At 41.8% G+C, this 21807-nt stretch overlaps 1 protein-coding gene across 1 annotated transcript in view; it reads right to left on the bottom strand.

The window, feature by feature from the left end:
• Nucleotides 1-683: 683 nt before the first annotated feature.
• stpg1 (sperm-tail PG-rich repeat containing 1) overlaps nucleotides 684-21807 on the bottom strand; it is a 61177-nt gene continuing 40053 nt past the window's right edge. Inside the window, exons 7-10 of the mRNA XM_072547853.1 lie at nucleotides 19882-19993; nucleotides 18177-18354; nucleotides 10997-11187; nucleotides 684-1225 (exon numbers count right to left, since the gene is read on the bottom strand). Coding sequence (XP_072403954.1) covers nucleotides 1152-1225; nucleotides 10997-11187; nucleotides 18177-18354; nucleotides 19882-19993 — 555 coding nt within the window. The 3' untranslated portion in view covers nucleotides 684-1151. The remainder of the gene's footprint in view (nucleotides 1226-10996; nucleotides 11188-18176; nucleotides 18355-19881; nucleotides 19994-21807) is intronic.

The following is a 21807-nucleotide window of genomic DNA, read 5'->3' as shown; positions in this document are numbered from 1 at the left end:
GCACAAATAATGATGGCAAATAGCAATACTTTGCACTGGCATTAGAATGATTACTACTTACCAAAGGTATACCAATGCCAATATTGTTGAGGCTTGGCACTTGTTAAGAAACAGCTAAAGCATTACAGAAGGTTTGAGCGCTATCAACTGAGGTGGTATTTCTCATTGATGTAAAAAATGAAGCTGACATGACGCATTACATATATCCAATAGCTCAAACACTTCACAACCTGAAAGTAATCGCAACAGCCTTGCAAATGATCAGAAGGCACTGCGCAAACAGACACTGAATCTTACAAATGTCTTTCTATATAGTGGGTGGCAGGCTGACAATACAACTCATCTACAAGATGGGTTCTGATGGAAAGTGGCAGACATGAAATCATAACTGTTTCTCTCACCCTGATTCCACAAGACTGCTGACTGTTTCCAGCATTTTTTTGTATTTATTTCAGATTTCAGGACCTGCAGTATACTTCCTTCATGATATTAGGTCAAATGATCAAGTTCTTCATAAAAAGAGACCAATTTTAAGAAGGTTCAGCAAAATGGCTCATTATTACCACAATGATTCTGCTCTTTATTCAGATACAATAACAATGTAAAGTTCAATTGGTACAACACTAATGACTTAGACAGAATCATTGCTTCGAGCAGTATCGAATCATCACGGTCTCCCCAAATTCTTACTGCCATAATAATGGAATTTTACCTTGGAAAATAAGTGTTACTAAAAATGTTTGCTTGAAGTAAATAAATAAATAAATATTAAATGATCACAACATTATGCTTTCAATGCATGCATGGATGATATAAGTTCACATGAAAACTGACTCATTAGCAGGTTTGGCATAACAACTGATTCCTGGAGAAAGCAATAATGTTTTCCTTTTGGAAAAATGTTTAGACTTGATTAGGAATGAGATCTATCATATGATAGATAATACACGCAACTGAAACTGTCTCCATCTGAAGGTTAATGATAAATTCAAATACTTGATCATATTTTTCAATAATAGAATTATGTTTAAATCCATGATGACTCTATGCTCATGTCCAATGCCACCAAAGCACAGCTTGCATCTGATAAGCTGATTTGAAGTGAAATCAATGAAAAGTCCATCTGTCCTTGCTTGTTTCTCCCTCAATATCTATGATGGCACCCATTTGTTATCAGTGTTGTACAGGAAAGACTGTTTTCCACTTTTCTTCGGTGCATAGGAGGCTGTGAAAAGCAGAACAGATAAGCATTACTACCTGATAGCATTTGGGAGGTGTTTCAACTAGTATTTAAATTAAGATTTGTTGATAATTATTTCTAGCCTGGCAGATACCATATAGAATGACTTAGAAAATACACTTGCTGCAATAATTACAACTTCAAAGCACTGAAGATCCATTTAAAAGAGCCCAGACTGACTTTACTAATTACATTCTTCAAGGATTGACAATTCTGGATTTCAGGGAAAGAGAGAGAGAAAGTATAAGAACTTGCTTCTCCACTTTTTAATCTCCTCTCTTTCTGAGAAGTAATAATAATCCTTGGCTCTTTAGCTGAATTAATAATTAATTTACATAAATTGGCAAATTTTGTCTACATAACTAAATTAGTGTGAAATTCCCATTTGCTCTCTGCTTAGATTTAGCTCACTGGATGGCACAAGCAATCATGGGTTTAGCAGGCAATTTGATCCAATGGAGCTGTGGTGACCTGCCTCTTCTACCCTGTTGAATTAGTTTTACTGATGATGAGTACAATTCACAGTTTTAGTCTGTGCTTTCTTCATCTTATCTCAACAGAAGGGAATCTTGTGGTACACTAGGTAGTGCAGGAAAACTTGAAAGTCTCACTGTAGGTCTTGATGGCCATCAAAGTGTATTTTAACAACTATCAATGTCCTTAACATAAGCATATTAAATCTTTGCAAGAAGTTTATAGTAGGCAGTAACAGTGTGAGAATTTCCAGGCCACGTTTGATGCAGAGTCGTGTCTCTGAAGCTATAGCATCTGATGATGGGCTGGCAACCTGTTACATGAAAAACTACCAATTGAAAAAGGCATATGCTTTGGCTGTCTTGTGTCACGAGATGTGGGAAAGCCACTGACAAGGTTTTTTTTTTGGCTGTCAGATATAGTACATACGATCAAACACAACTCTTCTCTATCTCACCATTGTCTTGAAAAGGCTTGACTTTAGTCTACTCGCATGCTCTTACCACAGCCAAACTTTGAAAATAACCAACTGCCTCATAATCCATGAGAAAAAACAGCTTTATTTATCAAAATATTTTGATAAGGAATCTGAAGTATTCATAATCAGGCTGGTTTTAATGTGTCTTGCAAGGGTATTTGACCCCGACTTGGTGACATCTACTGAACAGAAACTTCAAATGGAAGGAAGTCCATGACCGTGATGATGAAAAAGTCAATGCCCTATGATTAAGGAAATTACTTCATATTTTGGAGTTAAATAAAGAAATCAAAAATACATTTATAAGGAATTGCAGTATTAAAACATGGAGAGGTCGAACTATTAGCTGCATTATGGCTATTTCGCAATATGAATCAATTTTGCACTGCTAAGGGTATGATCAGCACTAAAAGGTAGGAAAACTGAAATGTTAGCATGTGTAGTTGCACAGGTGTTTGTGGGCATTAGCCTGAAAAATATTTGTGGTCCCTTACAAACGTATTTCAGGACCCTACACTAAATGAACTGGCATCATACAGAATGAGCTACCATAACTAGAGGCCAATGTCTATCAGCTTTTATTTAAATGCTCCAGACGTCTTTGTAGATGTACAGCATTTTTGAGGACTGATGCTTGGTCCTTTCCCATTCTCCTATCATTCCTCTACCAGGACCTACCTCAAGTTTGCTGCTGAGAAAATACCTTGCCTGAAATTGAAAACTTTATAATGAGAAAGGTACTACTGGAGACATGATGAGTGGCAAAAGCTCACCAAGTGACTACAATGAAACCTGATGATCAATCTCAGGTTAGCTTCTGTATGCAGGCTCTGATCACACCATCACTTCCATTACGTGGTCAATTTCTTTACCCTTATTTTCCATCATAGCTCTTAAAGGATATTAGATATTAGATATTACACTTATGCATTAAATGTGCAGTCTTTCAATGTGCACAGAGAACACCTTCCAAATACAGAAATAAGCTTACCTTCCAAAGGAGATTTGGACTAAACAGCTATCTAGTTTAACATGGTACAGCACAATGATATGTACTTTGCACTTTAATAATGCCTTGCAATAAGACAACGATCATTACAATCCGCAAGAACTGTGACACCCGAAACCTCCAACCTGCACTCCTCTCCATGTGGATGAGGAAGTGTTGCTGGATAATGGCTGTAGTTAAACGTTAGAGTGACAAACTGGGTCAGCTTATTTCTCAGTTCCTTGACTATGGCCTCGACAAAGTAATGCTATGGCCCCAGATAGTTATTTTAGACACAGATTTTGTTTTATATAAAGCCAACTTTTATAGTATTTCAGTGCCCATCCTAACTCATCTGCCTCATTCCCTTCCTCAACACATTCTACAAGCTGGGGGTAACAATCACAAACATTTCATCATTTCTGTTATTGGTGTTAAGTTTGCTCCATCTGTACAGGATTAATTCCTCTTGTTCTGATCTGATATTTCTCTCTGTTTCTCTAGCATTTTTCCTTTTTGCTGCCTTAGAGTCATAGAGTCATAGAGATGTACAGCATGGAAACAGACCCTTCGGTCCAACCCGTCCATGCTGACCAGATTTCCCAACCCAACCTAGTCCCACCTGCCAGCACCCGGCCCATATCCCTCCAAACCCTTCCTATTCATATACCCATCCAAATGCCTCTTAAATGTTGCAACTGTACCAGCTTCCACCACTTCCTCTGGCAGCTCATTCCATACATGTACCACACTCTGCATGAAAAAGTTGCCCCTTGGGTCTCTTTTATATCTTTCCCCTCTGACCCTAAACCTATGCCCTCTAGTTCTGGACTCCCTCACCCCAGGAAAATAACTTTGCCTATTTATCCTATCCATGCCCCTCATAATTTTGTAAACCTCTATAAGGTCACCCCTCAGCCTCCGACGCTCCACGGAAAACAGCCCCAGCCTGTTCAGCCTCTCCCAATAGCTCAAATCCTCCAACCTTGGCAACATCCTTGTAAATCTTTTCTGAACCCTTTCAAGTTTCACAACATCTTTCCGATAGGAAGGAGACCTGAATTGCACGCAATATTCCAACAGTGGCCTAACCAATGTCCTGTACAACCTCCCAACTCCTGTACTCAATACTCTGACCAATACAGGAAAGCATACAAAATGCCTTCTTCACTATCCTATCTACTTGCGACTCCACTTTCAAGGAGCTATGAACCTACACTCCAAGGTCTCTTTGTTCAGCAATACTCCCTACGACCTTACCATTCAGTGTATAAGTCTGCTAAGATTTGCTTTCCCAAAATGCAGCACCTCACATTTATCTGAATTAAACTGCCTTCTTTTACTCTTTGCAATTTTAGAGTTACTTACGTAATCCTGTCTGAATTGCCTGCATTACATATTCAGCAAGAGTTGACCTAATATGAGTTTTGAAGGTAAGCTCATTTCTGTATTTGGAAGGTGTTCTCTGTACACATTGAAAGACTGAATATTTAATGCATAAGCGTAATATCTAACATCTATTATCCTTTAAGAACTGTGATAGAAAGTAAAGGTAAAGAAATTGGCCACATAAAAGAAGTGATTATTTATTAAGGCAAAACTTATTTCAGTCTTTTTCCGAAGCTAATTTCTGAATATCTGGTAGTCATTCCAAACACTGATTGGTGGAAAAGAACTAATGGATAAATGGCAATTCAAGGAAAATTAAGCTGCTAATCCACTATCACCAGTCCCATTCGACACAGCTATCCTCCATCCTCACCCACCCCTCTCCACCTCCACTCACCAAATTCACTGACAAAGGGTAGAAAAATTAAATGTTTACCCAGATTCCAAATATAAAACAGGAAGTTTTAAACAAGAATCAAATACTTCTTTCAACATAGCTGGCTTATTTTTGCTAAAACCTGGCAACATATAAGGGAAATGGCAGTGTGAATGTCTATCTTAGCAAGAACAATGTAAATGCACTTATTTGCATCTTGTCTGGTATTTGCAAATTGACTTGTCAACAGTTACATATTGTGAGGTTAAAAATAACACAAGACCAGGTTATAGTCCAACAGGTTTATTCGGAAGCACTAGCTTTCAGAGTCCTGCTCCTTCATCAGGTGATTATGGAGCATAAGATAATAAAACACAGAATTTGGAGCAAAAGTTTACAGTGTGATGTAACTGAAATTATATACTGAAAAAGACCTGGATTGCTTGTTAAATCTCTCATCTTTTAGAATGACCATGTTGGTTTCAGTTCTTTCATATGTAAATCCCAGAACTTGTTAAAGTTACATTCTCAAGTGAACTTTAACAATTGGTGTCATGTCATTGAAGGTGTGAGGTGCCCTGTGTGAGACTGTCTGTGCTACAATGTCAAGATTGATTCTAATCTAAAAAATGGATTTACAGAATCCTATGTGGATTCATGCAGTTTTTGAGCAAAATAAAATGTAATTCTGCAAGTACAAATTCACCCCATAAACTGGTGTGTGTGTGCATGTGAGTGTGTGTGGGGTACAGGGGGTGTTATGAGTGTTTGTGAGAGATTATGTGTATATCTGAGAGTGTGAGTGTAAAGGGGTATAAGTCTGTGAGAGGGTGCATGTGTGCATATGAATGTGGGAGTGTGTGTGTGCGCATATGAGAGAGAGGTTGTGTATGAGAGAGGGTCTGCGTGAGTGTATGGGTCTGTAGGAGTGTGTGCATACCTGTGGCAGTGTGTGTGTAGGAGTGTCTGTGTGAGTGCGTGCGTGTGCGCATGCGGTGTGGTATGAGTGTCTGTGAGAGTGTGTGTGTGTGTGAGTGTAAAGGGTATAAGTCTGTGTGTGCCCATCTGTCTGTGTGTGAGTCGTGCAGTGGGGTCACTTGTAATGTGGCATGAACCCAAGGTCCCGGTTGAGGCAATCCCCATGGGTACCGAACTTGCCTATTAGTCTCTGCTCAGCCACTTTGTGTTGTTGCCTGTCCCAAAGTCCTTGGAGGATGGTCATCCGAAGGTGCAAGGTCGAATGCCCCGGACCGCTGAAGTGTTCTCCAACTGGGTGGGAACATTCCTGTTTGTGTTTGTTGTGCGGTGTCCATTCATCTGCTGCCGTAGCCCTCTGCTCGGTCTTGCCAATGTACCATGCCTTTGGGTATCCTTGCCTGCAGCGTATGAGATAGACAACATTGGCTGAGTTGCATGAGTACCTGCCACGTACATGGTGGTATCCGTGTTCACACTCTGAGACATCTTGCAGCGTCTACCATGACAACGTTGTATTGTGTTGTCCTGAAAGCTGGGCAGTTTGCTACAAACACTGATCTGTTTGGGGGTTGTTTAAAGGCGAGACATGGAGGCATGGGGAAGGTCTTAGCGAGGTGCTAATCCTCATTGATCATGTGTTGCAGGTCACGAAGAACATGGCGTAGGTTGTCGGCTCCTGGGACGTACTGGACAGCGAAGGGTAGTCGGTTGCAGATCGTGTCTGTCTCCTGAGGTGATCAGTATGGTTTCTTGCTGTAGCATGTTGGAAGTGGTGGTCGATGAGTTGAGCATCATACCCTGTTCTTATGAGGGCATCCTTGAGTACTTCCAGGGGGCCCATTACATTCCTCCTCATCTGAACAGATCCTTTGTATGCATAGGGCTTGTCCAAAGGGGATGGCTGTTTTAATATGTTTTGGGTGGAAGCTGGGGAAGTGTAGCATCGTGAGGTTCTCTGTGGGTTTGCAGTAGAGTGTGGTGCTGAGGTACCATCATTGATAGAGATGCACGTGTCCAAGAATGAGACAGATAGTAGAGAGTAGTCCATGGTGAGTTTGATGGTGGGATTAAACTCATTGATATCACTGTGCAGACAATGTTGTCTATCTCATATGCTGCAGGCAAGGATGCCCTGACGCATGGTACATTGGCAAGACTCAACAGAGACTATGGCAACGGATGAACAAACATCGCACAACAATCAATAGACAGGAGTGTTCCCTCCCAGTCAAGAGAACACTTCAACGGTCCGGGACATTCGACCTTGGACCTTCAGGTGACCGTCCTCCAAGGCAGACTTCAGGACAGACAGACAGACAGACAGAAAAGTGGCCAAGCAGAAGCTGATAGCCAAGTTCAGTACCCGTGGGGATGGCCTCAACCTTTGTGTCCTGCAGTGGGGTCATGTCACACTACAGGTGACCCCACTGCACTATACAAAGACACACACAAACACACTCAGACAGACAGACACACAGACAGACACTTCTACACACACTACTACAGACACACACAAACTCCAACAGACCCATATACTCATGCAGACCCTCTCTCATACACAAGCTCTCTCTCGTATGCTCATATATACACTCCCATACTCATATGCACACACGCACCCTCTTACAGACTTATACCCCTTTACACTCATACTCACACACATACTCTCTCACAAACACTTGTAACACCCCACCACTCCACACACACTCACATGCACACATACACATCTAAGTTTGTGGGGTGAATTTATACTTGCAGAATTACATTTTATTTTGCTCAAAAAACTGCATGAATCCATGTAAGATTCTGTAAAATCTTTCTGAAAAAGATTCTCATTTTTTAAGATGAGAATCAACCTGAACATTGTGGCACAGACAGTCTCACACAGGGCACCTCACACCTTCAATGACATGACACCAATTGTTAAAGTTCACTTGAGAATGTAACTTTAACAAGTTTTGCGATTTACTTATGAAAGGTCATTCTAAAAGATGAGAGACTTAACAAACAAACCAGGTCTTTTTCAATATATAATTCCAGTTACATCACACTGTAAACTTTTGCTGTAAATTCTGTGTCTTATGGTCTTATACTCCACAACCACCTGATGAAGGAGCAGTGCTCCGAAAGCTAGTGCTTCCAAATAAACCTGTTGGACTGTAACCTGATGTTGTTTGATTTTTAACTTTGTACATCCCAGTCCAACACCGGCGTCTCCAAATCATAACATATTGTGAAACAGCCGAATTGAAATGTAATGCATGTTTGGGATATTTTGCAGTCAAGGTGGAAAAGAAATGTTCGTATCCTTAAAAGCTATGTGGTTGTAATAGCAACGTTTGTAAAATACCTTTACTTTTCTCAAAAAGAGATCCATCTTCACACAGCTCTCAAAGCCTTACAAGTGTGCCAATGTTCTTAAAGTGTAGTGTTTACTTGTGTTTCACAGCTTTAAAAGGTTACTCAATGAAAGGCTCCTTTGACAGCACTTTCTAAACTCACAACCCTCTGTCATCTTGTAGGACACAGGCAGCAAAGGCATGGAATGACCACGACTTGCAAGTTCCCCTCCAAGTCTCACAGAACCCAGTCCTGGAACCATAAAACCACTATTACTGAGCCAAAATCCTGGACTTACTCCCCAACACCACTGTGGGTGACCATACAGTCCAAGGTCTGTAATTGTTGAAGACTGTAGGGGCAATTAGGTGTGAACAAAAAATGTCAGCCTGACCAACAACACCCACATTCCAAGAACAGACTTTAAAATAAGGTTCATCTGTGGTTTTACAGAGACAAAACTGTTCTGTAATCATTCTGCAGTTGTATTTGACTTCCTGGGAATTAATAAACAACACTTGCCAAAACCTCAGCCAGCACAGTCAGTCTGATTTATCATTTGTCTTAATGGAATGTAAAACATATATTGTCAATCATTTCCTGTGAGTCAGCAGAAATTTTTCAGAGGTAACTGGAGAGGACCATATTTGCTTGGGACCATGGAGAGTAGGTACACCACTACATGACTCAAATGAAACATCTTTCCCCAGACAGTCTGAAGAGCCAAGGTGTCACTCTGCCCCTTTATCTGCACAGTCTCTGCTGTGTTATAAAAAAATACTTTCTTGTAGAGTTTAGGCAGCTCCACTCATCAGTTTCCAACCCTACACCCCCAGAGGTGTCCAATTAAATTATTATAGAATGGTAAAAACAAGGAGGCCGTTCAGTCCACTAAATCTGTGCTAGCTATTCATAAGAATAGCTCAACCTTTCAAGTTGCCATTTGTATCTCCCATGATACTGCAATTATTTTTTAATCTTCAGGAACTTATTCAGTTCCCTTTTGAAATTGACAATGGAACCTGTCTCCACCACCACCAACTTCCCCGCCCTCCCTCCCTCACCAGTGCGTTTGATTCTTATGCAAAACACCTCAAATCCATATACTCTGGTTCTCAACAGCTCTACCAAAGGGAACAGTTTCTCTCTCACTGCACTGCCGAATATCTTGATAAAATCTCCTCTCAAACCTCTTTTGCTCCCGTTTGGAGGCTGGTATGCATCATCTGACTCAATGTGCTGGCCATCAGTCATTAACTGAGCTCTGCTTGAGTCAGGAGTGGAAAATATTTATTGTGTTGCCCATTTGTGGGCGGCACGGTGGCACAGTGGTTAGCACTGCTGCCTCACTGCGCCAGAGACCTGGGTTCAATTCCTGCCTCAGGCAACTGTCTGTGTGGAGTTTGCACACTCTCCCTGCGAGAATGTGGGTTTCCTCTGGGTGCTCCGGTTTCTTCCTACAGTCCAAAAAATGTGCAGGTTAGGTGAATTGGCCATGCTAAATTGCCCGTAGTGTTAGGTGAAGGGGTAAAAGTAGGGGAATGGGTCTGGGTGGGTTGCTCTTCGGAGGGTCAGCGTGGACTTGTTGGGACGAAGGGCCTACTTCCACACTGTAAGTAATCTAATCTAATCTAATTTAGGATGGGTTTAGTCTCTTATTGAGCTGACCAATATTCCTAGAATCAGCAGCAAACAATGTAAACAGTAAACAATGCATGGTGTATTGACAATGGACTATCGATACTAAACTAACATCACCTGATGTTAATATTTGCAACCTTCATGGAATAAAGAGATTTTAAAAATACTCAAATATTGATCTTAATTGGCTGTTTTGAGACTACAGAATGAGGCACACTGAGGGGACCTGTACAGAATACAATAAATTGGCTACAATGTAATTGTCATTTTATCTAAAGACTGTGAAATAAGGCAGCTAAGTCAGTGTCAAGAAATTCACATCTCCTGGTTAATTCACACTTGCACAATAAGTTCACAAACTGGGAGATGAAAGATTGCTAAGAGTATTCAGATTCAAAAGACAATGGAGCCAGATTTGGGAATAAACAAATGAACAATATTTGAGTAGTTTGTTTGACAGAGTAGAGAGGGAGGAAGAATATGGATTCATAACAACAGAACTTACAGATGAATCTCTCTCTCAGTATATGAAGTCAGTGACCAGTGTCAAAGCAACTTGGGAAAACAGCCAATCACTGAGAATTTCAGAATTTTATAAATTTTAGTATTGCTGAGGAAATAAGTCAACAGCTAAACAGTTGTGGACTCTGTTTTCACTCTCACATCTCAAAGACTCCTTAGACTTAAAGTTGCATAAGCTTTTACCTTCCATTCTATCTTAGTCACTTCTTGTTTTAAACTTATTCACTGTGTTTGTGCCTGTTTCTCTTGGAGTTCACAGGCAATTAAATTCCTCTTCCTTTTGCTCAAGAAAACCTTGGTAATTGGCTTTGTCATTTTCTGGTAAATTATGTTCGAATTGAAGTGTGATAGCAATGTGCCAAAAAGAAAGCAAAAAATATTTGCAGTGCGAAGGTTAAAAAGAAAGATGATTCTTACGTTTCACCTGATTGTAACAAGGGTAGTTGTTTCTGACATAATTTCCATATTCTTGTGTGCCTTGCAAACCTTCAAAACCAAAGGCAATCATCCATTTTTACAGTTATAATATTTTGCTTATTCTGGTCCTGATGTCTAACCATCAGAACGCCCTACCTGGCCCAGGAGCATCTTTGTTTTGAGCGTTCCCAGTCCATCGGCTAGTGTTAGATACAAATACAGCATTGGACATATAGTGCTTGGGTGGATCATGAAAATCAACAACGTCATAATAGCCTGGACCAGGAGGAGTCGGGTTTTTGCATATTGGGAAGGGAGGAGCAGAAATGCACATATAATGTTTCTTCCTAGAAAAGATAAATGACAACAGAACAATATGAGATGTAATGAACATTTTGTTAAAAGAAAATAAGTCTATGTCATAAAAACAGCAAATCAGCCCTAATGTTTTGTGTACTATACTGAATGTAAGTAATTTTATAGTGTTTTAGCTATTTATTCAACCTCAGTTGTGAAATTACTGGAATGCCTTTTACTCAGTTAATCAGAGTCAATTTGCCTATCAATCTCCCTCCTTTCCTACCGTAATATAAATTGTTGTGACCATTTGAATTTGGTATTCTTGTATTTGTTCTGATACAGCAAAATGAAAGGTGCTGGCAACCGGTCTCTTGTTTCAGCAATATATTCAGCCAAGCCTAGAAATGTTCTCCAGAAGACACAAAATTACGATTTGCAAATGCACAACATAATCTTGTGATACGTTAATTATATTGTTAATTGTTAGTATGTCAACAAACTACTTAAATCCTCCACTCCACTGAGTTTCTGGTTTCAACCAAGCTGCTTAAGGAACTTGGTCCAGTGTGTGTTGCTGGAAAAGCACAGAAGGTCAGGCAGCATCCAAGGAGCAGGAGAATCGATGTTTCGGGCATAAGCCCTTCATCAGGAAGGCTTTGCTCAAAACATCAATTCTCCTGCTCCTCGGATGCTGCCTGACCTGCTGTGCTTTTCCAGCAACACATTCTCGACTCTGATCTCGAGCATCTGCAGTCCTCACTTGTTCCTGCTTTAGGAACTTGTCAAGCATAGCCCCATACCTTGAAAATCCACGAGTAGCATGATTTGTTTTGCTGACAGCATGTTGCTTGAACTGTACATCCACCACATTAAGATGTTTCTCACATGTTTTAAAAGTGCAAAACCTTTCCTTTCACTTTGCACTGTCACATGAAGACCATTTTTGCTAGACCAGTCTAGATTTGTTGTATGGCTGGATGTCAAAGGTAATAAGATAAGTAAAAGTAGGGCCCATTAGTGGAATCCAGACTGTGAAGATCATCTGGATTAAAAAAGGATAGCTTCTTTTCTCAACATGTTTGTGACTACCCCCTTTTTTCAAGGAGGCATGACTGGGTTTGGAGGGCTTGGAACTATCCTCCATGTAGGGCAGACACCAGAATACCTGGCCAGGCGGAAATCGGAGTTGGATCATTCATGGCATTTATACCTGTCAGCCCCAACTAAACCAGAAGGCTTCCCATGAACCACATCAACCATTCATGGGTCTTGTGTTGTATGACACCAATAGGCATAATCCAGACTAACTACCAAGATTGCAATCTGGAAACTTCACAAGTATGTTTCTGTTGTGGGAAAGTAATTCAGGCATGGTGTCTTTAATCAACTGCTGTCACAAAAGAAAGGGACATTGTCAGCAGCCTGGAATCAGTTGTTCATCCTGGGACTTATAAATTAAAGAATAAAATTGGGAGAAGTACGACATATAGATATCCTGAAGGCAAATACACATAAATGACATCATACACTTTGAAAGCGTGTTCATTTCATTGGACTGAATGTTTGTATTGTTCTTTAAAGTGAAACATTGATAGAGTCTGCATGCAGTGAACTGATTTCTGAAAGATGCGTAAGACCACAATTTTGGAGATCATTCATCAACAAACAATAAGCCCCATCAATGTAGAACTTTGCTCCAATGGTGTGTGCGCAGTGCTTGTAAGCACCAGTTCATGAGAGAGAATTACATCACTCTAAAGTTCGGCTCTGGGTTTTTCTTTATGGCATCATTTCCAACTCAGGCGAGGATGAGAAATTCTGCAGGGAGCCGTTCAGCAGGCTCCATTGCATCTTGCTTACTTTCAGCTAAAGTAATGACAAACTATTGAATATGTTTCCCAAATATGGGAGGGCATATTGAAAGGTAAAGGCCTTTTGGCACAGTGAACAGCCTCAGAATCAGAAACGGGGTCAAAGTCAGGATGTCATTAATAAAGCAGGTGTCTTTTGAATGAAACTAAACAGTTTGAGTGTCAAACTGTAAATTCTCAGAGCACACGCAAATAGCAGACAATAAGATCAGGAGAGATTTCTGGTGATCTATGCGATAGAAATTAAACTGGAGCCTCTAGTGCCAATTTCCAAACTCCTGAGGTAAAAATACATGAAGTAAAAAAAACACTGAGGTAAAAATACATGTGGCCATATCAGGTCTTGGAGTTGGCTCAGTTGACTGGAAGGTTGGTGTGGCCCAGATTGGTGCCAACAGCATGGGTTCAATCACATCCTGGCTGCAATGGATTCAGGGTTTAGCTCCTTGCCTTACCCGTGACGGAGTTTGTGGCACTGTCAGCCAGACCTGCCTTCAAGCAGAGTTGTGATAAGTTCATAATACTGTAATGATGGGAAGATCTGACAATACAACACTGGACAAACGAACACCAGCACGTACCATGTTGCAATGGTAAGTGGCAGGAGATTCAAAATTTAAATGAAAGAATGTAGTTTATCCCTTTCTGATTGGCTGGCTGGGGAATAACTAGCTCCATTTACTGCAGCAGGCAATCTAGGCCTTTACAGCCTCCAAAACACCTTTTCACTTCCACAACTCCATTCTCTTCTTGTTAAGAAAGTCTTCTGATTTGCTTTTCTCAGGTACCAAGTACACTTCTTTGGACACCACCCACTACAGGTCTGCTTCCTCATTGGTCCAAATAGAACAGTACAGCACAGGAACAGGCCCTTCAGCCCACCATATCTGTCCCAACCATGATGTTATTCTAAACTGATCCCATTTGTCTGCACGTGGTCCATTTCCCTCTATTCTCTGCAGTTTTAATGGCTCTCAAACTTGACTCTTAACATCTGCTTCTACCACCTCCCCTGGCAGCACACTCCAGGCACTTATTCACCTCTATGTAAGAAACTTACCTCGCACATCTGCTTTAAAGTTTCCTCCTCTCACATTAAAACAATGCCTCTGAGTATTTGATGTTTCCAGCTGGGAAAGAGGCTCTAACTATCCACCCTAGCCATACTCTTCATAATTTTATAGACTTCATGTTGCTTCTCTCCTCTGATGCTCTAGTGAAAACAAATCTAGGTTTGTGACCTCTCCTTATAGCCAATACTCTCAAATCCAGGTAACATCCTGATAAACTTCTTCTGCACCTTCTCCAAAGCTCCACATAAAGTGTAGTGGCCAGAGCTACGCACAGTACGCAAAATGTGGACTGACCAAAGTCTTATCCAATTGAAATATGCAACTTTTATACTCACTTTAGGGCGGCATGGTGGCTCAGTGGTTAGCACTGCTGCCTCACAGCACCAGGGTCCCAGGTTCGATTCCAACCTCAGGTGACTGTCTCTGTGGAGTTTGCACATTCTCCCAGTGTGTGTGTCTGGGTGCTCCAGTTTCCTCCCACAGTTCAAAGATATGGAGGTTAAGTGAATTGGCCATGCTGAATTGCCCGTAGTGTTAGGTGCGTTAGTCAGAGGGAAAAGGGGTATGGGTGGGTTGCTCTTCAGAGAGTCGGTGTGGACTTGTTGGGCCGAAGGGCCTGTTTCCACACAGTAGAGAATCTAATCAATGACCTGACCGATGAAGGCCAACATGCTGAATGCCTTCTTTACCACCTTATCAACTTTTGTTGCCACTTTCAAGGAACTTTGGACTTGCACCCAAGATCCCTCTGTAAATCAATGTTCCTAAGAATTCCCAGCAATTTACTATATACTTTCCTTTACATTTCACGCGCCAAAATTCATTACCCCACACTAGTCCAGATTACACTTCATCTGTTATTTCTCCACTCAATTTTCTAGTCAATCTGTATTGTGCTGCATCCTTTGATAACCTTCCTCACTATCCACAACTCCACCAATTTTCATGTAGTCTACAAACTTATTGATCAGACCACCAAAATGTTCATCAAAATCATTTTTATAAATTACAAACAACAGTGGTCCGACCACTGACCCTCTTGGACCACTTTCACAGACCTCACAGAAAAACACCTCTCTACAACTACCCTCTGTCTTCTTTGGCCAAGTCAATTTTGTATTCAACTCGCCACAGATTCCATGCAATTTCATCTTCCGGATGAGTCAACTTTGTCAACTGCTTTAATAAAGTCCATGCAGTCAATATTTGTTGCTTTACACTTACCAATCTTTTTTGTCTTTTCTAAAAAAAAATCAAGGGAGTTTGTGAGACAAGACTTCCCCTGCATAAAGGCATGCTGACCATCCCTAATAACTCCCATGCAAGTAAACCCTGTCCCAAAAAAAAATCTTCTGCAATAATTTCCCATCACTGATGTAAAGCTCACCGACCTACAATTTCCTGGATTATCCCTGTTGCCCTTCTTGAATAATAAAACAACTTTGGCTATTTCCCAGTCTTCTGGGTCCTCGTCTGCGGCTAAAGAGAATACAAAAATCTTTGTCAAGGCCTTAGCAATCTTCTCCTTTGCCTCCTTTGAAGATATTAAGATACTAAGATATTAGTAATATCAATGTTGTCTACAATATCAGTGCACCCCTCCCTAAACTTTAGGCCCCTTTACATTATTGGTTCTGCCAGCAAGACAGAAAACACAACTCTCAAAAGCTGTTCACGGTTTGTTCAGATGAGAATTGCTGTTGCAGGGGAAGGTGCTGGGAGTGGAAGTTGGGTTGGGGGGGGGGTGGCTGGGAGTGGAGGTTGGGTTGGTGGGGGGTGGCAGACAGGCCGCCTACTTGCAGAATGTTTCAGAGAACACCTCTGGGACACCCGAACCAACCAACCCAACCACCGCATGGCTCAACACTTCAACTCACCCTCCCACTCCACCAAGGACATGCAGGTCCTTGGACTGCTCCATCGCCAGAACCGCAAGAAATGCAAAACTTGCACCCACACCTCCCCCCTTACTTCCCTCCAAGGCCCAAGGGATCCTTCCATATCCACCACAAATTCACCTGCAGCTCCACACACATCATTTACTTCAACCGCTGCAACCGCTGCACCCAATGTGGCCTCCTCTATATTGGGGAGACAGGCCGCCTACTTGCAGAACGTTTCAGAGAACACCTCTGGGACACCTGGATCAACCAATCCAACCACCCCGTGGCTCAACACTTCAACTCCCCCTCCCACTCCACCAAGGACATGCAGGTCCTTGGACTCCTCCATCACCAGACCATGGTAATACGACGGTTGGAGGAAGAGCACCTCATCTTCCGCCTAGGAACCCTCCAACCACAAGGAATGAACTCAGACTTCTCCAGTTTCCTCATTTCCCCTCCCCCCACCTTGTCTCAGTCCCAACCCTCGAACTCAGCACCACCTTCCTAACCTGCAATCTTCTTCCTGACCTCTCCACCCCCCACCCTCACTCCGGCCTATCACCTTCACCTTATCACCCTCACCTTAACCTCCTTCCACCTATCGCATTTCCAATGCCGCTCCCCCAAGTCCCTCCTCCCTACCTTTTATTTTAGCCTGCTTGGCACACTTTCCTCATTCCTGAAGAAGGGCTCATGCCCGAAATGTCGATTCTCCTTTTCCTGGATGCTGCCTGACCTGCTGCGCTTTTCCAGCAACACATTTTCAGTCCCTTTAATGGTCAGGGACCGGGGGTCCTGCTGGCTGGAGCGACACACATGCAGGCTTTTCTCCTCCCTCAGGATCAATAGTGGAGACCAGACAGCAGACCATGCCATCCTGGTGCAAGATTACCATCAGGTTAAAGACGTCTCAGCCAGCTGGAGATATGCCCAGCACTGTAGGCATTGGACCAATCTACTTCTCCAAACTGTCAGTTTAGGTGCCCCCGTCTTCTGTCCGTTACCTCATACTGACTCTATCTGTGCTACTGTATCCGCTGCCCACCAAGGCTCTACCAACCTCACTGACAACCTTGTCACGCTTCCTAACTTTGTATCTATGCTAAAGAGCAAGGCAGGATAGAAGTATCATGAGCCAGGTGACTCAGGCTGAGGAGCCAAGTGCAGTGTAAGTCAGGGATGCCATGAGAATCCAGAGAGGCTCAGAGTGAGTGAGGGCAATGACAGCGAGCAAAGATTCCAGAGATGCAGCCTGGTCCAGCTCGTCAGCTGGGGATGTGCCCCGAGGGTACAACTGAAATACTAACATCTGTGGATAAGGTGTGCATGTGATAGGTGCCCTTGGAGCATTGCCCTGAGATTTTGGTGCCCTGTATCCAACTATGGAGCTGCTTCAGAGAAGGCAGCAAGCTGAAATCACCAGCTACCTGCTCTGATTTCCATGCTGAGTTTTCTCAACATCTACCATGTTGGTGAGTTTGGTGAGATAGAGAGCTGATTACTGATGAGGAGAGCTGGGCTGTCAACAAGCGACTGAGCAATGATACCCCATAATTGGCAACTCATCACTGTCGATGGAGAGAATCACCATGCACTCTGCCAAAGCATAAAAGATGCAGCAAGATGCTCCCGACATTGAGATGGGGCTTGCTGATTCTTCAAAAATCTCTCTATAAACCACAACAAAAAACAAAGCAAAGAACTGCAAATGCTGGAAATCAGAAACAAAAACTAAATTTGCTGGAAAAACTCAGAAAGTCTCGCAGCATCTGTGGAGACAGAGCAGAGTTAATGTTTTGGGTCTAGTGACCCTTCTTCAGAAGATGCTGCAGAACAGATGCAGCCAGATGCTGAGATGGTCCAGCTATTTCTGTTTTTGGCTTCCATGAACCACATTCCTTCGACTTCTGTAAGGTGCCATCCACGACCATTTTAAAGGCAGATTAGTTTTCTTTACAAAACATTAAAATTACATGCTCATGGCAGTACCAGAAACCAAAAAATGATCCACACAGGGGAACTTACTATGCCACTTCCCTTCCTTCCCCCCAATGTCCTCATTTGACACTCAGACAATCCAAACGTTGCATCTTCTGAAAGCTCGGAATCTGCAGTCAATTTTTCTCCACAATCAGATCTTTGAGAAAATAGGATTTACTGGATTTGGGAATGTAGCTACCATTCAAACGGACCCTGTTACACATACCACGGATGCAAATGTGCATATTGCACCTGCTCCTGTCCCATCGATTTATAGGGTTGATAAGTTGCTGGTCCTGGGTTTGAGTCTTTTGGATATTTCAGGCGGATTGTCTTGGATCTAAAAGAAGAGACTATGGATTTTGGTGACTCCTTTGTCAGAGAATGGTTGACTTTGTATTGACCTGGAAAGGAATTTCAAGCAGACACGTTAGCAGTAATGATACAGTTCACACATTTACAAACAGATAATCTTCACTATTTATTAACCCTGGACAAATGCAGCAAAAGAGCCTTGTTGCATGCAGAGATGTATTCTAAAACTAGGAAAACTCTTTTACCTATTACAATGCTTTCTTACAGTAAGAGACCAGAAGTAGATTTCTCTGCTCAACAACTGCATTGCATCATTGACACAAAAGTATTAAATATAGACACGGCACTTCTCCTCTTCTTCATCTCAAAACAAAACCAAAAAGAGTAGCTGAGGTATTTTATTGACCATCTAATAAGAGAGGTGAAGCACTACAATCAGTAGGTAAACAGCTCAGCAGCATACATAGAATCATAAAAAACATGAACACAGATATTTTGTTCTGCCTTTTGAGTATGCTCCACCATTCAGTCCGATCATCCGACTCAGTTTCCTGTTCCTGCTGTCTCCCTATACCCTTTGAGCCCTTCAAACCTCAGAATTATATATAACTCCTTCCTGAAAATATTCAATGCTTCAACTGTTTTCTGTGAAAGACAATTCTAGCGGCTTATCACGTTCTGGGTGAGGAAATTTCTCCTCATCTCAGTCAGTAACGGTCTACCCTATATCCTTAGACAGTGACTCTTGGTTCTGTACTCCCGAGTAATAAGGAACATCCTTCCTGAGTTTACCCAATCCAGTTCTGTTATAATTTTATAGGTTACTAGCAGATCCCCCTCCTCATTTTTTGAAATAAATGATGACTCAGATATACAACAGCTAACTTAGTATCACTGTGCACAAAATTACAGGCAACATTGGCTTCTACTCACAAAACAAAATCCGGTTTGAAACTGAACATTAGCAGAAAAGACCTGGTGTCTAGTAAATGGGGTTTGGATTTTTACTGAGGACCTTGGTATGAAAACAAAGTTGTTGAACTCATTTCATTATGCTGTTCGCCTTTAAAATACGTTTTATGCAGATGTTTTTTGTTTGGAAATTTATAGTGAATTTTATTTCCTCAGTGGAAAGAGGCCAAAACAGTTTTAAAAAGTTTATACGTGATCTATGATTAGGATCTATGACGAGGGTGACACAACTGTTGCCACACAAGATCAGAGGCCTGGATTTGATTCCACCCTTGGGTGACTGTGTGGAATTTCTCCCCATGTCTGAATGGGTTTCCTCCAGGTGCTCTGGTTTCCCCCCACAGCCCAAAGTTGTGCAGGTTAGGTGGATAGTCATAGGAAATGCAGGCTTACAGGGATAGAGTAAGGGGGTGGGACTGGGTGGGATGCTCTTTAGTATGCACTCGATGGGCTAAATAGTCTGCTTCCACATTGTAGGGATTCTATGATTCTGTGACCATACACCCGCAGCTTAAGTGATCAAACATTTAGTATCCTTTGTCAATGGCCCACCTCTTTTCAGAACAATGCAGTCTTTTCATGTTTATACGTGGAACAATTAAGCATAGACTATTTCCTTGTATTCATAAAATGTATATACTTACATGGGGAGGGTCCTTTCAGTTTGCCTGGTGGAATCAGGTCTCGTCTGGTTCGTGATAAAAATGCTGATTCAGCAGAGACATTGTTAGTTTTCCCAAGATAAACATTAGAAACCTGTGCAAAGATTTGCAAATAGTAGATTGAAATCCTTCTGCACGTATCAAATGACACATCTATCCACTCCTCCATCTATTATTATGAGCATAGGTAAGGCCGAATGGAATTTTCAACAGTTAACACATTAAAAGCTGTTAAAGGCATTAATGGAAACAACATCGACATACACTTTACATTTATCTATTATGGCAAAATAATTGCAGTGAATCATTCTTCACTATCTTTGTTTTATGGCGTTGTGCTAATTTTTTCTGTAAAAATAACACCTTCTCTGGGACAGTAGTTCAGTCAAGTTTTTATTAAGTAAACATGGTCACCCAGAGCTGTTCGGGTTGCATGTTACAAAGTTGCATATATAGAATGACTGACCCCTTGCCTTTACTTTAATTCAACATTTGCCACATTCTTGGAACATTCCAATTGACTTCGCAATCTGTTTTTTTCTGTGCAGAGCCTGACTCTGTTCAGTCTGTCAAAACAATGCTGCCCGATTCTGTGGACATTTCTGTTTACCTATGGAGACACATGCTGGGCCAGATTTTCTAAGGAGTGACAATCAGACACGGGACTGGATCAGGACGGGAGGATCATCGGGTTCAGTGGTAGAGGAGGTGTCAGATCCTGTGGGTGGGGTGCGAGTGTGATGGAGTTTGGTGGTCAGGTGCAGTGGTGGTGGAAAGGGCACCTCAGACCTGGTGGCAGGGAAAGATGGGGGGGGGGGCTAGCGGTCAGGTTGTAGGAGGAGGTAGGAGTTTCTGATCCCAGGGTTAGGCCAAGCTGTTAGGTCACACTCCAGGGGTGGTGGGGCGGCTGCTTCTACTAAAGGTGTAGCTGAGAGTGTGTGTGTGTGTGTGTCTGTGTGGGGTAAGTCTCAGTTGAATAGTCCTTCAGGGATTAGATCAGTAGGCCACCTTTTGCTGAATATTTCCTAACTGCAGTGGAGACCTCTGAATTCTCATTTAAATGGATAAACGTTCAATTCCTCATTGAGTCAGCCAAGTTGGAGATTCTAGAAAATCCCCATACTCATCGCTGCAGAAATAACTGTCTGACTTTTGGGGAAAGTCAGGCCATTATTTTTGCATTGAGTGAGAGCATCAGCTGCCTTCCAGCCTTCAAAATTTAATGATGTGACTCTGACATAATCTCCTTAATTTCATCACATGTGCTCCTCATGTTAATCCCATCACTCTACATCTCCCCCTAACTATTTATCCCTATTATTTCTGCAATCTAAATATCTTGCCTTAAAATCTCAGATATCACAGGGCCACTGTGGTGTTGGTTCTAATCTCATTCTGAGGTTGAGGATGTTCTGCATTATCCATTTGTCAGTGTCAGTGTTCCTCTCTTCTTCTGAGTAACAAGACCAAGTTTCTATATTTCTTTGTTGGATGATTTCAATGCATTATTATTTCTCCATATGATATTTACCCAGTGCATACGATCTCAGTTGTGGTGGTTTCGCTCCAATCATTATTCGTCTCTATTAATCTTATACCACACTCTCTCTCCCCGAGCTGTCACTAATCTTCACCAAATTAGTTTGAAAAGTGCCCACTTTGAGAAAACTTTGAAGTTCTGTGATGTTCCTATAGATAGGAATTCTCTTATCGACATTTTTTTCGTGTGGATCAACTGTGATTCTATTAGCTTGAACGATGAGCCAAAGAAATTTTATCAAGGTCTTGCAAACTTGTACTTCTGCATTTATTGGACGTTGCGTTCTCATGTTTCAGTCATGTTCTTCAGGTATTAGTACATAATTCATGTGGTTTATTAATGCCTTCTAATTTTCCTGGCTCAATCAA

Source organism: Chiloscyllium punctatum, chromosome 27 (assembly GCF_047496795.1).
Source record: "Chiloscyllium punctatum isolate Juve2018m chromosome 27, sChiPun1.3, whole genome shotgun sequence".
Classification (NCBI taxonomy): Eukaryota; Metazoa; Chordata; class Chondrichthyes; order Orectolobiformes; family Hemiscylliidae; genus Chiloscyllium; species Chiloscyllium punctatum.
The sequence above is the reverse complement of the archived record's forward strand: the minus strand, read 5'-3'. Positions and strand labels throughout refer to the sequence as shown.